We start from the raw sequence: 20561 nt of genomic DNA, 5'->3' as shown, positions 1-20561 counted from the left end.
ATTCTAATATCAGAATGCAATTTATACATAGAAAAACATATATATATATATATATATATATATACACACACACACGATATTGAGTCTTAGCAATGTGCTCCACTGAAAATCTTTAGATATAGCACAGTTCTGTTGAACATTGAAATGGTCTTACCGAATTATTATTATTATATCCATGCCCTGACACACACAAACACACACAGAGTACAATGGGCCACTATGAATTTCAAGTTCCTATCAATGTGCCCGTCAGTGCAACAAGTTCATGATTGATTATTTGTTTTTCCTTTTTTTTTATTTACAAAAAAGATGGTTGATGAATGAGGGTTACTCATTTTTGTGTACATGCTGCAAAAATGTGGTGAGATTTAAAGAGCCTTTTAATACTGGACTGCAACAGAGGATCCTTAAACAAGGAAGGCGGTATATTACAAGTAGCACAATATATTGCCCCCAGAGACACCACAGTAACACACACACACACACACACACACACACACACACACACACTGGTGGTGAAAAAGCTAAACTATTTAAGTTTGGAAATAACTATGTGGCTGCTGCCACTCAATCATTATTTATGCAAAATTCCTCTAAATGCTAAAGATTGTGAATTACTACTTTTTTATATAACATTTGAAATGATAACTTTACCGAGTTTGAAGACAGCAGCCACCCCCTATTTATTATTCTGTCATCAAAAGTAATGACATTGAGATACAGGCAGCATAAAGCAATATCCTCCTCTTATACATCAGCCAGACTATATTCATGACCAAATGAATGTGTATCTGTAATAGTTCACATTAACCTGGAGTTCAGGATCCATCGTCTTCTGTAAAAGAAGTTCACTGAAAAGGTTTATGACGTATATGTTTTTTTTGTAAATGTACAAAAAGGTTGATAAACATCCTGGCAGGTGATATACAGCAGTTCCATGTGGGCTACAGATTATTTAACTTTGAGACTACTTGCCATACACTGTATTTGGTACATGTCCTGTTTGCATGTGATAAACTTACTAGAATCATAAGGGAGGCCTGAGAGCACTATGCACATAGGCTTCAAACATAATAGAGGCCAGTAATACTTACAGTATAGCAGCTTGACTAATTAAGTTTTGTTGTTGCCCCCCCCCCCCCCTCCCCCATTTAAAAAAACAAAACAAAAAAAACACACATTACTGTGCTCTAAGCAGGGACTGGATGGTAGTTGCAGCTAGGGCATACAAGTAGTGATGCTTAATAATTTAGGAAGGCTGACCAGTTTATACAACATAAGATAATAAATACTGTACTTCAAGCATGCATCACTTATGGAAAATGAAGATGACATTAAGGCTTGTTTCTTGCTAATGGAGAATGTAACCTCTAAACCTCAGTTTAGTTTTTTTTTTTTTTTTTTTTTGTAGTACAGTATTTTATTTATTTCGCAGACGGCTTTATCCAAGGCGACAGTATAAGTTGCATGATTTAGAAAACCCTTAAATAAAATAGCCTACTACCAGTAAGAGTTAATTCTTAGTTAAAATGAGAATGGAACTTTATGGAAAGCTATCAGGTCTGTGAGTCTCTTGTGCGGAACACTGAGTGCCCCTGCAGTAGTGTGTACAAAGCTATATTGTTCTTGGAATCTAACTTGCACCTGCAAAATTAAACATTTATGGAAATGTAGTTGAACTATTGAAGGATCAGTCTTTGTTGCTGTGGTAATCAAGTTTGTTTGTTTTATATAAAAAAAGACAATGGTTTTAAATCTATGACTTTTACCTGAACCAATGAATCGGAAAATGACTTGTTATACCTTCAACCAGAGATTTTACCCAATTATTTGCATGTAGATAGGCTGAATCAATTATTTAGCAAATGTTATTCGTTTGTGGCACATTTTCTGAACGCATAAAGCAGCGGGATAGAATTAAATTATTTCTGTGATGCGAGTATAGAAATTGGGAGGAATGGGTTGTGAAGTGAACTTTTGACACAATGAAAGGTATTAGCTGCCTTGTTATCAGATTCATCCTGCACAGTTCTTTTATTAAAGAGGAAATATCACTTATGAGACTCTCTGGATTGGAATGACTTTGTATTGTGTCTCCAGAATGTTGTCATCTTAAAGGAGACATTGCATAAATGGCCCATTATCCATGAAATTGCTCCATGTCTTGTTAAATTTATTTGGGGGTGAAAGGGGTCATGCCTTGTGTTATCGGCTACAGATTTCATGTTTAAAATAACTTTTGAGGTCAGCTAGAATAAACAGTACGTTTAAATATTTATTACATAATGTAACCGATTTTTAAAAAATCGCTGCTTGCATTTTTTTTGTTTTTGTTGCAACTCTGCTGTCAATTCCTCCTTACAAATGCTGTAGTTTTTTCAAATCAAATCCAAATGAGACTCCTTAATGCTTTTAGCAGGTGTTGTGAGGATGCAGTCAGGGCCTCCATGTTGTTTTCCTTAAACCTTTCTTTAATTTCATCAGCAGGTTTATCCAGTACTGCAAACAACTTCTCTTCGGTAAAAATCATGAACTTGTTCGGTTTCATTTACAGGATGTCCACCAGACTTTGCACGATATATCTTTGCCTTGGCAGCTGCTGGCCTTGATAGCTATTCTTAGTGCATATGTCGCTTACATAGTTCCACAACTGCAAGAAGAAATCTTCAGTTTTCATGGACACAATTGTTTCCATTGTAGCACAAGCCATATCCTTAAAAGAGGCATAGTTGAGATTGGATGCCTGCAAAGCTTTCGAAAGTGCATTGCACTGTGTTAGAACTCGCTGCGTCAGGAGGCGTAAGAACAAAAAGTGAAAGTTGGTAATTGATGCCATTATACCATTCGCTTGACCTCCCAGTCGCGCATCATTTTCAGAAATTTCGGCCAAAGCAGCAACAATACTTGCTCAAAATTATCGAAGGCTTTTCAGTGCTTCAGAACGACAGCTCCATCTTGTATCACTGAGTGATTTTAGTTGTAGTCTGCCCATTTAGTTCACCCTTCTGTAAAAGCTTCAAAGATGGCATGGCGTTTAGCTGACCCCTCAATAAAGGTGTGTAGCGAAGACTCATTGCTTTATCATATGCCGAATTGCTGGGACGCTGCTTCATACACCCACAATGCAGAGATTGAGAATATGCACGCAACAGTGCACGTACATTGCTAAAGGGTTATCTTTTAAAATACGAGAGGCAACACTGGTACTTATTACGTTTTGTGAAATACGAATCCAGTGTATAAGAGCGTTTAGCCATTCCTAAATAACCAAGGCATTGCTAAACTGTCGAACGAAAAGCGAATACCACAGCTATGAAATACAAGATGGTGCAATAGAAACATACCGTGTGTTTATATTACACCATCTTGTGGTAAATCAAAATAATTACAAAGAAGATTCACTGACAAAAAAATCCTATTGCATTTTTTTTCCTTACCGTACTTGTAAATCGTGTAGAAAGAAAAGAAAAAAATGTGTGTGTGGGGGTGGGGGCAGGCAACTGCTGCCCCCCCCTCTTTGCTCCCCTGTAATCCCGCCTATGGTTTCACATATACTCAAGGTGCTTGGAATTTCTTTATATTTCACCAGGATATTGTAATACAATAGTCAAATGAGAAACTCAATAGACCAAGCTTAAATTCCCTGAGCATGTGCTGAACTTCATAAACTGAAGAACGTTAGTTGTACAGTAACTGTGTAGGGAATGTGAACATGCTGTGCCTGCTTTTAATTGTATTTATTTATTTGTTTATTTATTTACTAGGAGATTTACCCATTGAGACTAAGGCCTCATTAACAAGGTGGTCCTGTAAATCAGTAAAAAAAGAGCAATCAATAAAAACATGTGTAGTTCAAACTTAATCAGCAGCATACATAGACATGATTTATATGGAAGAAATATACAATATACAATACATATTGCTGGGTTTACTGCCTAATATGACAGTAGGACAGGATAAATAAGATTGACTTATCTATAGTTTGCAGTAAGTACCGTAAAAAACATTGTATAAGTCGATTTTCTACGTATTTTTGTGGGGCCCTTAAAAGGGGGGAGTGACTAATACACCGGAGCAACGTATGCACTGGTGTGTCTAATATTAAACTACTGTACCAGCGCCACAATGGGATTACTACAGCCACGGTTATGGCTCACACGAACTTAACTGTCAACTTAATTTGTTCAGGATCTACTGCATTCAGGTCATGTTGAAAGGTAGAAACACAAAATCACTGTTCTAATTAAAAGTTTTAATTTGTTACTCTCGATACTCAATTTCCTTAGTCCCACCTTCCCCAGCCATTGATTTGTTAACATTCAGACTGAACCTGCCCCTAGGATCTATAGCAAACAGCTATTGGTTAGAAAGCCGAGAATTTATCAATTCTTCCGTTCGTCTGCAATGCTATAATGATGCAGATGACTTTGAGACTGGATAAAGTAGGACAGTCAGACAAAAAACGAAAATGCTACACAACAGGTTTGAAATTGCGCGTTGTTAAATTTGCTGAAATGCATGTTAATCGCAATGCTGAAAAAACAGTGTGACTGGAGACGAAGCAAAGACAAACTGAAATATGGCAAAAGAAAAAATGAGCTGATAGAGGAGGAATGTGTTTATGGCCCGATGTAGAAAACATTTTGTTTGAATGGAGTACTTTGAATGACTTTAATGCTTACTGTAACTTGTTCTACATGTCAGTGGTACACTTGTAAAGTATGTGTATGGTTATGGTTCTGATTAACTAACAAAATGAATATATCATTGTACTGCACTGTGTGCAACACTAATGTTTTGTTTACTGGTTATTAGATGGTGCACTGTTTAGTTTGTTTGTATGCTTTTTTTATTGATGCAAGCAGCACTGTTTAATACTTTTTAAATTTGAATTAATACAACAAATTTGTAAAAGCCAATGCAGCTGGAACTATTATCTAAGCATGGTTTTAGAAAGAAATGTTCAGTAAAGCAAAGAAGATATGTTCTTTAACCTGTTTGGGTACTTGATAAGCTAAAATAAAATAGGTTATAAAGCTGTGATGTGGGACATAACTTGATTTATTTGAAAAGCAGAATAGTTTCTAGCAGTTTAACTAACAACAAAAAACACTGTTAAACTATTAATGGAATAAAATGTTGCGAACGGTGGGATATCTTGCTATTTCAGGTATTTTCATCTTGGCCCAGTAAAAAGCAGCTTTTGAATACCTGGAAAGGGAATTTTGTCTTTTGTCTAAGCAGCAAAGTTTTTTTTTTTTGTCTGTAATTTTCAACAGACTTGACGTTTTCACATTCCAGCATTAGTTGGCCTCAATGCATTTTGATGAATTGTTCTGACTGGTATTTATATGTTTCATTTGAAGGTCACTCTGTAAGACTACTGGGTCAGAAAAAGGATAATGGAAAACGGTTGGGGGGAGCTCGATTGGATTTGCCGAAGATTAGGAAAAACCCACTGATAGAAATCATTTCCATCAATACAGGGTAAGCTTCTTTCAAAGTTGCTCATAAAATATTCAGCAACACCTGAATTCAATGGATTTATTTTCCAGAGGTAGTGTGCTGCTGCTGCTACTGTTACTGCTTTGAGACTAAAATGATCAGAGACTCTCGGGTTTTGTCTATGAATTTCTAAAAGTGCATGTTTTTTCACCCTGTTGTCTACTAAAATGTGTTTTGCTTTACAGATTTAATTAATTGAATTGCTTAATTTAAATGTACTGTTGAAGCAGGTTTGGCTCTGGTACAACAGTGTGACAATTCTCATGAACTTTTGACGAGGCTGTTGTCGTTCACTGTTATTTCTTTTTCAACTGTTCTTAAAGTACTTTATTGTCATTTTGAACAGTGATAAGGACAGTTTTTTGTTCATTTTTAAAGCTAGTACTCAATTTTCTGATTCAGTTTCATTGAACTAAACACGCCAGAACACTTTTTGGTTCTGTTGACAGACATATGCCTTGCTACACACAAGGTGTTCCTGGAGAAGGAAAACATAGCAACCCTAAACCATAAGACCGTCATACTTCAAAAAGCTGTATCAAAAATAAAAAAGCTGCATCTTGGTTTTGCACAGAGGGCTTCAACTCTTTAAGGGCTCTCTTTGGCAACCTCCTTTACACTGTCTTAATCAATTACTCTATGTGCTTCCTCATCAGTCATATTTGACAAGTGCTATCTCAGCAAGCAAAATAGGAGAGACGGGGGTCAGAAAGTGATACTGTGTTCGGCTTACAAAGAACCTAATATGAAAGCTTTCAAAACCACGTCTACCTTTTGTCTGCGTTAGCAGGTACCTAATGCAATTTCAGAACCAGTTATTATGAGTATTGTGAAGAGTATTGCTTTTACATCAGTTGTATCAGTTCAATCACAACATTTAAACATGCTATTACAGAAAGGCTGGATGTTTTTATGTATAATGATGTTGCCTTAACCAAATTTGATTCCAGAAGCTTTCTTAACTAGTAATAGTTTTTTTAATAATCAAAAACTTGTTGCAGTGTGGCAATGTGCCCCGCCCCTGTGTGCATGTGTGTGTTACATGGTGTATGTTGCGTGTGTTAATGTTGGTGTATAGAGGTTGGTACACGGGATATAAACGGGTCTGTGTTTCACATGTGATTTAAGTTATATATTTGTATTTAGGCATGGGATTGCACATCACTGCACGTGCATTTAAAGTATAGTATTTGAGCACGGGGTTGCACAGAATTAATTCACGTGCTGGGATTCAAGTGAATAATTAATTAGTAATTGAATCCCAGCACAACAGTATATATAGATGCACATTTCTTTCACTCGGGGTTGGGTGTTCGAGAGTGGAGAACGGGTGCGAGAGAAGGAGAAATAAATCTAAAAGTTAGTTTAAATATCAATTGCTATTACGTGCTGTTAGGACCAGCACGATACTTGTTTATTTAAAACTCACCGTGTTTGTTTGTGTCTGTTTACTGTATAGTCCGTTTTGTTTGTCTCTTCTCTTTATTTTGGCGTGAAGTGCCGTGTCCTGTGTTCTGTTTGTTAAACCTTTTTATTTATTTGTTATTAAACGCTGAGTGCAACCATCGCACTCAGTTTCTCTCATCGTCACCGTCTTTCTGTGTGTTTCTCTCTCTGGTCTGAGTTCCTCCCTGCAGCCAGCCTGTCACATGCAGTTATCCATGTTTTCATTTAACTTTGAAATAGGAGGCTGTGTGGTCCAGTGGTTAAAGAAATGGGCTTGTAAGCAGGAGGTCCCTGGTTCAAATCCCACCTCAGCCACTGACTCATTGTGTGACCCTGAGCAAGTCACTTAACCTCCCTGTGCTCCGTCTTTCGGGTGAGACGTAGTTGTAAGTGACTCTGCAGCTGATGCGTTGTTCACACACCCTAGTTTCTGTCGCCTTGGATAAAGGCATCTACTAAATAAACAAAAAATAATAAAACTGTACATTACTGATAAACTGGTGTATCCTTCTGTGCCAGGTAGTGAGTTAGTACTGTAAATATTGTGCTTTTCAGAATGAAATCATGCTGTATAAACTGATTGTGACTCACAATGGGATATGTTGCAGGAGTTTTTGTACTACTGTGTGGTTTGGAAATAGTAAAAAATAGAAAATGCATGGGTCTAAAAATAGACATGGAATAGAGTTTAAAATATTAGTATTCTAATGCTTGATATTAGCTAGGGGCCTTCTCCTTATGTGGCTGGCTGTCACAACCCTGCGCGCTAGAGTGACCGAGCGTACGTCAGTCATGCACTTGGACAGAGAACAGTGGGTCTCTTTTAATAGTAAACCTTTCATCTGCAGAGCAGTTAACATGTTTCTGTTCAAGCTGAACACAGAATAGGTCTGAGTTAATATAATGATATTTACCTAATCCTATCTGTATTCCTTCTCCTGTTCAGGCAGTGTGTCTCCGGGCAGTGACAGACTTCATTCTATTGCAGTTCACTGCAGGATCTCTCTCAGTAGCTGCCAGACTTGCTTTAGCTAACATGATCTGCAGAATAAGCCTTGTCTAATGCATGTGATGCGACAGCATTGATACACATATTATACCCTAGTGTTCTTGTGGATTTGACTTTGGTTTTTATTGTAATGTTACATTCTATATTTTCCTCAAGCTGGCTGGCTAGATACTTGCTACTTATTCCTGCTGGGCTGCACTTATACTTGTAGTTGTATCATTCTAAATGCATCCGAAAAACCTTAGAGTACATGTTTCAATTTGCTTAGGCAAAAAAACAAACAAAAACAAGCCTCCCCCCCAAACCCCCCCCCCCCCCCCCCCCCCAGAAATCCCATCCGTTTCCACTTAATTTCATGTCCTTTGTATGTTGTAATGAGGGCTAGTCACAGCAGGTTTCAGAGGACAGTCTGGGATGTAAGCATAAAATGATCAGTGAAGTATGGAACCCAATTTATCACTCTGCTGGCTTTTGATTGTGTTCATATTTTCAGAGGTGTGCTGTGGTAAAGGGTGCTTAAGGTTGTGTCTTTTGAACTTTAAACGTATCATCTGTGACCACAGCTCATATATTCAGACACCTTGTACCTTTATGGAACTGTTTGTTTGTTTGTTTGTTTGTTTGTTTATATGTGTGTGTGTGTGTGTAATATATATATATATATATATATATATATATATATATATATATATAAATAAATTACAAACACACACAATCACAGGGTGATTTAAGAAGACACTGGATGACCATATTTTTTTAATGGATAAACACAAAGGTTAAAGATGCTTTTCAAACATGTCTTGTTCGGTGACTGTTGAATCACTGGTTTGAATCTGTGCTCGTTGTTGATCTTGGCTTGGAGCTCCTCATTGACCTTTATGCTCCTGTAGGTTGGTGAGTAACGATCTGGACATAGTTCACCTCATTGTACTTCAGCAGCTCCCGCTGGTCTGTCACGCCAATGAGTCCAGGATAGGCCTTTATCTCCAGGGTTCAGTAGGTTGGTAACATCTGTTTGCATTCGGTGGGTGAAGAGTGTTAAATTGAAAAATTAATTAATTTCATTTTGCTGATTTAACGAATACAATGGCAAAAATGTATAATATAAAATGACCCTTAACTTTAAAAAAAAAAAAAAAAAAAAAAAACTAAGTGTTGGAAAGTGCCTTTGTCAAGTTTTACCTTGTAGTGTAAAATTATCCTTGAATAGCAAGGTTTTGTAATATGGTTGATCACAAGCGTTGCTGTTTTGTCCAGCACAAGGCTGACTCATTTCTTCATCACTGTGCTGAGAAGTACAGAGGGTGAGGTTTCAGATTATGCAAGATAATGAGAGCAGAATGCCAAGATGGCCTTTGTCAAGGAACAGTACATGTAATAAAGTTGCGCTTAAATTATATTTAAAATAAACAACACAGGTCTAGTATAACCAAATTGCATTTAAAATAAATATTGCATTTAAGAAAGAAACAAATCCTTTTGTTTCAGATTTGCTTTAAAGGTTATGTGGAGTAACACAGTTCAAGTAGGTTTTATGATCTTGGAAAGTTTCAGGGTCAGACTTCTGTGTCTGTTTATGCATGCATGGTGTGTTTTAAAAAAATAAAATAAATAAAAAAAAAAAAAGTCCAATATTTCACGTAAACAAGCACTGTCTGTTCTTGAAGAGTATCCACATCTGTGGCTTGGCTTGGGAACAGTTCATACCAGGAAGGATAATCCTGTACTGTGTTTTGTCAGGCCTAAAGCCATACAACGTCCCATTTGATTGTGAAAAAGCTGATATGGGGAACTAATTTAGATTAACAAATTTCCAACAACATACAAATCTTTAGGTACCCGATCGGCATTGTCAGGTGATCCACTGATACCTAGATAGTTTGCTGTAACATTATTATGAACATAATACCATACGGTATCTATGGTGGAGTTGTGAAATTATTTTTTTGACCTTTTTTTAATGCAGTCTGTACTTCTGTAGTTGATTGACAGTTGCAACTTAGGCCATAAAATAATGTGACACCTTGTGCTAATCATTAGTGTGGGCAAGATTTTAAGCAGGCAGTTTTGTTTAAAAGAAGTTAACATGGCATGTACGTTGTATTTATTAATAAAAAAAATAAATAAAAATCAACAAACAATAAATATCCAAACATTTGAATGAATTTACCAGATCATAAAATCCTCATTGAAATGTGGTGGGCCACATTCGTAATGGCAAAATTGATGGGAGCCACAGGGTTGTGTTTTTATAATCCTCTTTTTCCATAAACACTCATGCATAAAGGCAAGCGTACAGACTACCTGGAGATGGCAAGGGGGTAGAAGGGCACCTTGGTTCCCCAGTAGCCACCAATATGCCTTCTTATGAAGACTTTAAACACTGTTGTATTATAGCATCAAACAATGTCATAGAAGGTAGAACGAAGTGTAAGCTATTCTTTGCTTTGAAACAATTTTCAGGGGAAAGAATAATACTTTGCAGGATTGGTTTTAGTATTTAAATTGAGGTCAACTATGACAAGTGGAATCAGTTGATGGAAGTTCTGTCCTTTCCCCCTCCCCCAACCAGTTTGGGTCCTTTTAGTTGTTTTGTTGGAGGTGAGATTTAAAAATCAACTGCAGACTTGCCTAAATACATTACACTGTTAGTAGTGTTTGGGTGCGGATTGTCATTCAATTTAAAAACCTTTAAAACATAATATTCTTGTCACTTGGACAGATGGTTGAGGGTATTTCATCAACCATCTTATTATTTTAGTCTGCTGGCAAAACGAAATCCTGATTACCTCTAATTTTCCACAAGCCTTTGTCTAGCTAGTGGATGAGTAAGTCAGTGTTTTTGTTTTTCAATGTCATGTGTTGCTGGGGTTTAAGGAAGTTTTAGCATATACTAGAGTACCTATTGATGAATTTATATTTGGGGGAATGATGTCTTGTTCAGCCACCTCTTAAGACAGTAGCCAGGACTATACAGTAAAATACTGTATGCTCTATTTAATAAAATATAGGTTACTGTAACATTGATCACTCCCTGGGATCCCTACTGTCTGTGTTCGTGTGTTTTAAATAGAATGCAAATTATTTAATATGGAAGCCTATTAAATGTAATACAATGCATTATTTAATTACTCTTGAGCAGAATTGAATGTTGTTTCTATGGTCTGTACAGTCAAATAATTTTTTTAATGAATTAATTGTGGTTTGTTTTAACCAACAATCTGTGTTGCATCACATTTAATTTATTTAGTTTAGCAAAATACACACAAGAGAACAGTTGTTCCGCTTACAACTTACAGTAGACCTGCGATGACCTGCAAATGATAGGGCGCTTAGTTACAATGCGTCTGCCTAGCAGCTTTGAAAACTGCTCCCTACCCGGCAACTTTTAGGACATCTCTTATTGGTGGATTATCAGGAACTCATGACTGGACCGTCCAGTCAGATTTAAAGCCGTTGGATGTTTTTGTTATGCTGTGAGCATTAACCAGGCAGACATCATAATTCCAGATGGTCCTGTCTCGGTTTATAGACAGCACATTTGTTTTTCAATTAAATACAAAGTTACCCTAAGCATGCTGCTCTTTACAGGATCCGTTTTAATAATGCTGTAATGTGGAGGCTCCTGACCTGGATAAAAACCATCCAGTTCAATCTGTTGTTTTGAAAGCCTTAAAAACAAATAATTAAACATTTGTTTTTATTGTTGTTGTTATCACATGAGAACTCATTATTTAAAGGAACTTTGCAATTTGCATATTTGTTTTTGAAAATAGTTAGTTACGCCATGAATGTCTGTCAATTTGTTGGTTGTATATATAAAAAAAGATGCATTAATATAATGTTTTAAACAGTGCCGTAGTATTTTATCAATATTATATTAGATAGTGTAACTACACTATTATTTAGGTGGTTTGTTACTTTGATGACATTTCACATTACAAACATCTGTGCCTCACAAAAACTTGTTTACATTTAGTTTCTATACTTAGTCTTCTGGCATTTCTTAGAATAGATTTAAAAAAATCATTTTAATTTCGTCTGAGGGAACAGTGACATCATTGCTGACCTTTTTGATTTGTTGCACAGTACCCCTTTTGTTTTTTCGTCAGAAACAGATTCTTCAAAGCTACAGCTTGGGAAGCTGGGATACTGGTTAATGATTCAGGCAACAGCATGAACATAATTAAACTTATTTATCTTCAGTTATTGTATATGTTTTTGTAATTATAAAGAATTCTGTGTCTTCCTTTAAGTACGTAAAATCTGATTGACACAAGAGAAGATGTGTTTCTGTAACAGTTGAAAGAAATAATGCAGGATGGCATGCTGTGGTATAACTACACTGCATAATTGAAATCATGTCTGTTCTTACTAACCTCAGTTACCATAATGATGGTGTACTGAAGTCTCCCTGCTCCTCAGACCTTCAGCATCCTTGGTATATAAAAGTAAGAGGTTGCTTGTAATACATGCCCACTTCCTGACAGGAGTTTTCACAAGATTTTCTTTTTAAAAACCAATACACTGCAGTTCCCGTACAGTATGTAATCACTGTGACCACACATCATTTTAAAGCAATCTATTTTACATTTGATTTACATACTGTAGGCAGCCTTACCTTCACACCTATGCCCCTCTGCATTATTATGAGCTACAGTACTCCTTTTATGACATACACAAATATCAGCTGACCATCTACTGTACGTAATTTAGTGGTGGAATGTTTTTTTCTAACTTAACAACCAAACATTTCATACTATTCAATGAAGGTATTTATGTCAAAACTTAAAATTACAAAGAGTAGGCATACATACACAATACCCTCATTTTTATATAACTGCAGTTTAATCAATGGAATTAGGCTTATTTTACTGTTCTATTATTGTATGAATTATATATTGAATGAAACCGAATTCTCCATAAAATATTAATTGGTGATATTTTGACAATTAATTGTAAATTAACTGCTTAGTGAAGCTTAGATACTCGTAGAAATGGAGGGATTGCAAATCAAGAGAAAAACAATGCCATTACATTTTTGGCCTTTTTCCTGTACAGTGGTTTTTCTAATGTGGGAATCTCCATTAATTCATCAATAAAAAGCCTGGAGTGTCTGGTATAATTAAATTTGCATGCAACACTTATAATGTATATACTAGTGTGTTAGTGAAAAAAGAACACAGCATTTATACAGCACCTTTTAGGTTTAATCTAATTCTCAAGGTGCTTTACAATCGCAATAGGACTATTGAAACTAAGTCGCATTGTGAGTAAGAGTCTCAGCTCATCTGGTACCAACTGTACTTGTGCACTTCAGTTACCTTTTAAATATGTGCAGTTTGGACAACAACTTATGTATCAAACTGTAGGTTGTCTTTGGTGTGACTGACTTGTTATGCAAATGGACTCCCTGGTGTGTGTTCTGCAATTTAAGAAGCAGCATATCCCTGTTGCTCGTCCGTTTCTGTCAAGGTGCACAAGAGTACTAATTTGACTTTTATAGAAGGCTAATAATAGGTGGTCTTAGGCAGGTGCTTTTCATATCCTAAGGCTCACATTACTTATATATGTGACAAAATATCAAAAGCAATGGCCCTATAAACCATTGTGGAGACCAACCTTCTCTGCAGATTTCCCTGAAGTAATAAGTAAAACTTAATACATGGTGATATGTAGCTCAAACCATTTAAATACCTTGCAGACTTGTCACAGCAAATTAGTGCAGTCTTGGCTGCCCATGGTATTCCTAAACCATTTTGACAGTGTTAGCATTTGGTTCTGTTTTTAATCTATACAGTGTAGTCTCTGTTCTATTGGAATTTACACAATAATACAAGTCACTGTTATATTCTTTCTCCAGAAACCTCTGTTAGCAGCTTTACATTACAACAAACCAAGCAATAGAAGGAGGAGGTTGAATTAAAATCTTCCTTCAATAACACTTTGCTTAAAAAAAAAAAGTCAGATTAACATTTTGCCAATGGGCACATGCTTTCTGAACTTTTATATCCAAAACCACAGAAGCATGTGATGATCACGTGATGTTTTTTATAGTACAGTGACAGTTATAGTCTTGGGAAATGTCTAGCTGCAATATGTACATGTGGTGGTTTGTTTCTAGTGAGAGGCATGCGAGTCATGCTGTTTGTCTCATATTTCCGATAAATTGTAGAATTTATTCAAATGAAAGCAGACCACAAGTAAAGGTTTCAAGTTGCCTTTTGCAGATTTGGCACATTTGCAGTTGGTTCTCTTGTTGCTCTTCAAATCTATTTTTATCATGTGCACTTGCAGCGCTTTCCAGCGTAAGTTGTTTTTATTTAGATTTAAAAAAAATAATAATGAAAAAAAAAAAAAAAAACACAGGAAAACAAGATGAGTCTGTGATGTTAATATTGTATTTTAATCATGCTGATCAGACATTTTAAAAAGCATTAGCTTATGGTCTGGAAGCCTGCTGTATTTCTGTTGGCAGGCAGCCAATCCAAATCCCACAGTAAAGCCTTTAAATCTTTGTCTTAGCAGATCCCTGTTACAAAATGACAATAGCAAACACAAATATGCAAGGAGTGGCGGAGGAACATAATCAGGTAGCAACAACAGCAAACAGCTGGTTAACACTGTTTAGTACTTTACTGTTCTTAGAAACTGTGTACTTCAAAAGCTGAAGAAACATTTTGAAAAAAACTGTTAACGTATATTTTGGCGTACTCTGTTGTGTGTGAGCTTTCAGCGCACATACGTTTTTTTTGTATTTTTTTTGTTTGCGTGGATATTTAGATATTTGTGGGAAATTGTTACTCTAAAGCTTGTCAACAACGTATTTGATTGTTTTATAAAATTGTTTAACTACTGTATATTCTTCATAATGATGGGGAAACAAAACATTTTAAATTAGTTTTTCAAATTTTTAGAACGATCCGTTTCCTCAGAACACTGAGCACTTATGATCACACATTGAGGTGATTTGCTGTGTTAGATTTCCTGTCCTGCTGTAAGTTCACTTTTCTTGTGTTTAACATAATAGGCCCCAATTTAACTAACGTGAGGTTATGTTACCTGTACCTGTAGCAAAGGAAGTGAACTTGCAGTGTTGTGGCAGGAAAAATTGGCTTCCTCTGCATCGGTGAAAGCAAAAACATTGGAAGCAAAACAGCAGGGTTCGTATGTTCTGCTAGTGAGAGGTTTAAAAGGCACGGTTTGTTACAACTATATGGTGTATATTATAAAAAAAAGCCTTGACAAAGGTTTCAAGAAAGAATCTAAATATCTGAAAGTTTTTGTCCCAGTTTCTGTCTTGGATTGATGATATAGAAATATAAATGTATGCTTATCAGTTTCATTGATGGGATGCATGATGAGTAATATAAATGGACTACAAACTGTAACAGTCATTGTATCCCTTTTGGAAAATCCCTTTTTATAAAACTTCCCCTGCCTTGTTTGCGTACTGTATACCAGATAGCATGACCACTGACAGTTAGACTATAAACTCTTCTATAAACTCCATTATCATCATCTGTTGGCATCACATCTTGCTATTGACATTTGCTGATGAGGACTGAAATTTGCCTGGCATCCTTCTCAATCAAGTTGTGTAACATATCTACATTTATTTTTTAGGCTGTGTTTCACACTTTATCTCCCAAGTTCACTTGTAGGTTCTAATTTCCCCACGTTTTGCCTTCCTTCCTTCCTCCCTTTCTTTAGAGGTCCCACTCCTTTTGTACAGAGATCCTGCACTTGTAGTGTTTTTTCTTCTTTTCTTGCCTGTCATGCTGTAAATATCCTCAGTGAAAGGGTAAACCCCCCCCCCCCCCCCCAAAAAAAAAAAAACAGAACTCTGTTTTATAGGCTTTTGACAGGTAGGTGATCTTTGGGAGGAAAGAAAAAAAGGTCTTGACCCTGTTTTTCTGGAGGAAACACTCTTGGGACAGGCACAGTTGCTTGTGAGAAGGCAGTTGTCTGGTGTGCAAACAGGTAAACTATTACTTAATTGAAATACATGTGGGCATTGAATTGTGTGTCAGATGTTGTAGCGGTCTCAAAATAGCAGAATAACAGTTACTGGAGGCACAGCAGTACCACCAGCCACCCCTAAACCAAGCTGTGCTGTGACCTTTTGTTTTATATCTTAAAATTGCCTGAGCTTGTCACTCTCCAGTTAACCCAAAATATGACTGAAACTTGCCCAGAGAATCACAGCTTCCTTAGCTGCTACATGCATACCTCTGACAGCTCTTACAGCAACTGGAACCGTCTGCCATTTCTAATGGCTATGGCTTAAATGCAGCAGTTTAGAAGTAGAGAGAAACAGAAGTGTGTTCAGATGGTGTTTTGAAAAGTGGTAAACATTCCTGCTGGAGAAAGAAAAGGTGGCATGCTGGAAGTATTTCAGCGGTCTGGCACTGCCTGATGTGCAGTAGGGTTCTGTGCAATAGAGGATGGAAACCCATTTTGGATGGTCTAGAGCCATAGAGCACTATCATGGCATGTTTTATCAACATTTTTGCTGTTTCTGGTATGCCCATAAACAGCCAATATCATAAACGGATACGGATACAAATACAAAGACATGAACAAACTCCAAAAACCAAAGCACCCTTGAGAAAAGACGTTAAGTAAACGTATTCACTGTTCAGGAAACTGCTGGTGTGCAGTTTCAGTTTGCACTAGTGGGACATTTTAAAGAGATCCAGATAACGTCTTTTATTGCAAGGGGTGATGTAGAGGCTGCTATAAGGGAAGCAGTTGAAAAAGAAGACTATTCAGCAACTGATTTACAAAAGTATATCTTTTTCACACATTCACTTTTAAGAAAAAAATAAAAACATAGTTTTGAATTTAGTTTTGCAATAATATGCAGATTGAGAGGAAATGAAATTGGTGGTGTTGAGTATCTAGTTCTATAAATGACCAACGTCACACCCAACTCTATCTGTATTTTACAATTTGGCACTTTCACAGGGTTCTAGGAATACACAAGGTTTACAATATTTTACATTGTCTAAATTTGATGAAACATTTGAGATGTTTGTTATTGGAAGTTATTGGATGTTATTTCTCCGACTGAATGTAGATCACGATGGCTACTACTTTTGTACCGACATCTATAGAAGGCTGATAAATATATAAGGGCATTTATTCTGAGCCTTTTTTGCTGTGTGGTGGTAACCTACTTTCTCATGACACAGATGCTTTTATATGATTTTGTTCTTGGCGAGGTAATATGTCTGTTGACATACCTTGTTTTGAACGTGCAGTTTATTATCTTGTGAGTGCTACAGTATGTTCCCTGGACTGAATCCCAGATTCTTAATCACTAATCAGTTCTCATCCCTTTTATTGTTTGAGCAACCAGTTTTACTTTCTAAAAATACAACAATTTATTATTTTTTTTTACTGCTTTGTTAAGGTTAAACAATTGCATTGCAATCTTTTAAGCCCTGTTTGCCTGCTACTGTACAAACAATTGAGCTGTTTTCCCACAAAAGTTTCTCACATTTTGAACACTAATTTGATAAGAATCACAGATATTTAGACTTGAATCTGAAACAGGGTAGCACAGTATTATTTAATTGAAACATTAGCTTTCCCAGACTGCTTCCAATGTACTAAAATAGTATTCTTTATCCCTGCACCCAGTGCCCCAGTACCTGCTGTATGTAACAGAATAGACCACAGACTGCTGTTTCCTGTGAGATTTCACCCACTCTTGACGGCTTGTGTCCCAAAGGTAATGCAGGAAGTAAAATACAATGGCTCTTATTGGTTTCAGTGGTCGGTTAAAATGTGGTCCTGTTATTCTGAAGCTTGCTTTTTTAGTGCGGGGGGCTGTCTTGGCTTTATTAAACACAGCAGGCAAATACATGATCTGTTTTTAACCTGCAGTCCCTTTTTTAAAATGCCATTTATAGTTTTCACTGAGCAGTATTACTAAATTCAACATGCTTTGTTTCATTTTAAAACAACGTAATCTTACAATGTACTTTGGCTAAAATGATCCTCTTCAGCTTTGCTATAAATTCAAGAAAACATACTCCTAGTGTACAGTACATGAAAATTTAAGTGCTTTGCAGAAATTGTGACAAAACAACTGCTGCTGACCTTTACCCATCTCATCCAAGTAACCATTTGCGGTATAGGCTTCACATTTCTAGGTTTATATAAACATTAATGTTCTGGAAACTATGGACATTTTGGTCCTTGTCTTTTATTCTAAGATTCTCTAGGTAAAGATCAACTGTGGGTATCCTCCAAGAACATTTTATTCTTTTGTCATTCGTTTCACAAAGTTGCTGCTTCCACACGCTTATATCTTAGACAATTTAAGGTAGTAGTATTCCCAGTTCCAAAAACAAGGCATGGTAAATATGGCTGTCATTTTTAAAGTTGTTTGACTTTTTAGGTTTCTTCATGACAGAGGATAGGAGGCTGTGTGTTCCAGTGGTTAAGAAAAGGGCGTTGTGTGACCCTGAGCAAGTCCAGGGCTTAAATTTCAGCGCGGGATTGCGGGAATCGTGCATTTTCCAAATTGCTCCCGCATATCTGCAACTTTTAGTGCGTGAAAATCCCGCAGAGATTTTAAGACACCAAGCTACTGTATTTTCCACCCAATTTAGAATGCCTGAAACACTACAGCAATCTTTAAAGAAGTGGGTGTCAGTGACGAAAGCACTATGAGCCGCATTCTGAGTAGTTCTGGTTAAAATAAATAAATAAATAAAAGTAGTGCTGGATATTTTCAGTACACTGCAGTAAGTAAACAGTTTTGGAAAAAAAAAAGACAATACTAAGTCTATGTAGGTGTTGTTTTGCAAGCGGTGACTTTCGCTTTAACTCTTAACTAGGGGGTGGGCAAAATATCTGACTATCCGAACAAATATGTTTTTACATGTATTTGAACACGAAAATAAAATATTTGTGTCAGAAATGCATATTGTGCGTTTTTTTGCAAAGTAAAAAGTAGGCTACATAATACATTGTGTATGTACATAATGCAGGGTTTATTTTAGTAATAGGCTACTGTAATAAAATGTTAGTGTCTGCTGCGAGAAATTACATTGTTGAAAACAGCTGGAAATAAGCATCATGTGTGTTTTGCTCTTCCACTTCATTCAGACGTTGCAGTATAGCAAGTGGCAAAAGGCCTCAGTCTGACGTGTGGAATTATTTTAACAAAATAAATTAACAACATCTGTGCAAGTGCGAACAGTTGCTCTCGATCCCCGATTTAAAATCCTTAAGTTTTTTTCTGATATCCAAAAAAAAGAAACCAAAAGAGAAAGTGAGTCCAGATTACGTGCTCGCAACCCAGAGCTGGCAAATCCTGGTTTCAGGTGCTGTTTTGGATTTGGGATGCGAGACAACATCGACATTGGCTTCCGTCAGCAACACTGATGCAGTTACCACAGAAAATACCCGCCGTGGCCAACAGAAAGCAAAACACGACTACAGCAGTTTATTTGGGAATGTAGATGAGGAACCGGACACTGTGGATGACTGATCTGAGTACGATATTTTTTTTCAAGAACCCAAACTATCTGTCACAGAAGACCCGCTCTTATGGTTGAAGCAACATGTCTCGCGTTTTCCAACACTGTCCCAATTTGCAAGGGAAATGTTATGCATACCGGCAACATTAACTCTGTCAGAGAGGGTTTTTTCAGCAGCCGCTAACACTGTTACAAAGAAGCAGGCCTGCCTAGGTGGACGCAATTCTGTTTCTTAAAAAAAACTGAACTTTAAGAAAACATTTTTTTTTTTCTGATTTTGTTTTTAAATTATTTTCTGTTGGACTGTAAAGTGAACAACTCAGCAGTAAGTTTATTTAAATTCTATAATGGCACTTGAACACGTATTGCGAACGAAATATTAATACATTTAAATTTCTTTATTGGTTGGTATTTGTTAGTTAGGAAAAGGCCTGAAGTACTGCCATAATGTCAATAGTATATGCAAGTGCTGTGTTTTTGTTGTTTTTCAGATTTTTTTGTTTAAATGTCATAATAATAAATATACTCCCTGAATTTATTTCCACTTAAAATAACGTTTTTCATTTAATGGCTTTTTCTAAATTTTCAAACTAATATCCGCACGAATATATTTATCTCGGATGAATGTCCAAAAAAAAAAAAAACATGTTCGTTCCACCACTACTTAACTCAGCCCCATTCATTTTGGGGCACCAGCGCACCAAAGGTTATGCACATATTACCGTAAAAGCCACCTATCTGGTTCTGTACAGACTCAGGGCTTTCCAAAGATGTATTCAGTGTGTGTATGCGGTACTCCTAGCCAGAACTTTTTTTTTTTCTTTAGCCATCTATGATTACAACGTATATTCTCATCTCTACCACATATAGTATGCCTGATCCTGTTGCAACTTACACACTATGAAAGGACATTTTGTGGCCTTCCATTTGATATGTTACATGCATGCAGCACAAACTATCCAGTAGTTAAACATACATAAATGGAAACAGTGAAAAACAGACATAAATAGGGCTGAGTGTAAAGAGCTACGTAACAATTTTGTAGCGCATTTTAATAACAACTTTTGTTTACGTAATATGCATTATACAAATCAAAAGATCAA

At 36.5% G+C, this 20561-nt stretch overlaps 1 protein-coding gene across 1 annotated transcript in view; it reads left to right on the top strand.

Annotated features, from left to right (window-relative positions):
* Positions 1-20561, top strand: part of cdkal1 (CDK5 regulatory subunit associated protein 1-like 1) — a 433346-nt gene that overhangs the window by 144639 nt on the left and 268146 nt on the right. The window contains exon 7 of the mRNA XM_034058608.3: positions 5367-5487. Within this exon, the coding sequence (XP_033914499.1) occupies positions 5367-5487 (121 nt within the window). The remainder of the gene's footprint in view (positions 1-5366; positions 5488-20561) is intronic.

This window comes from Acipenser ruthenus, chromosome 3 (genome assembly GCF_902713425.1).
Source record: "Acipenser ruthenus chromosome 3, fAciRut3.2 maternal haplotype, whole genome shotgun sequence".
Lineage (NCBI taxonomy): Eukaryota > Metazoa > Chordata > Actinopteri > Acipenseriformes > Acipenseridae > Acipenser > Acipenser ruthenus.
This window is presented reverse-complemented; position numbering and strand designations above follow the sequence as displayed.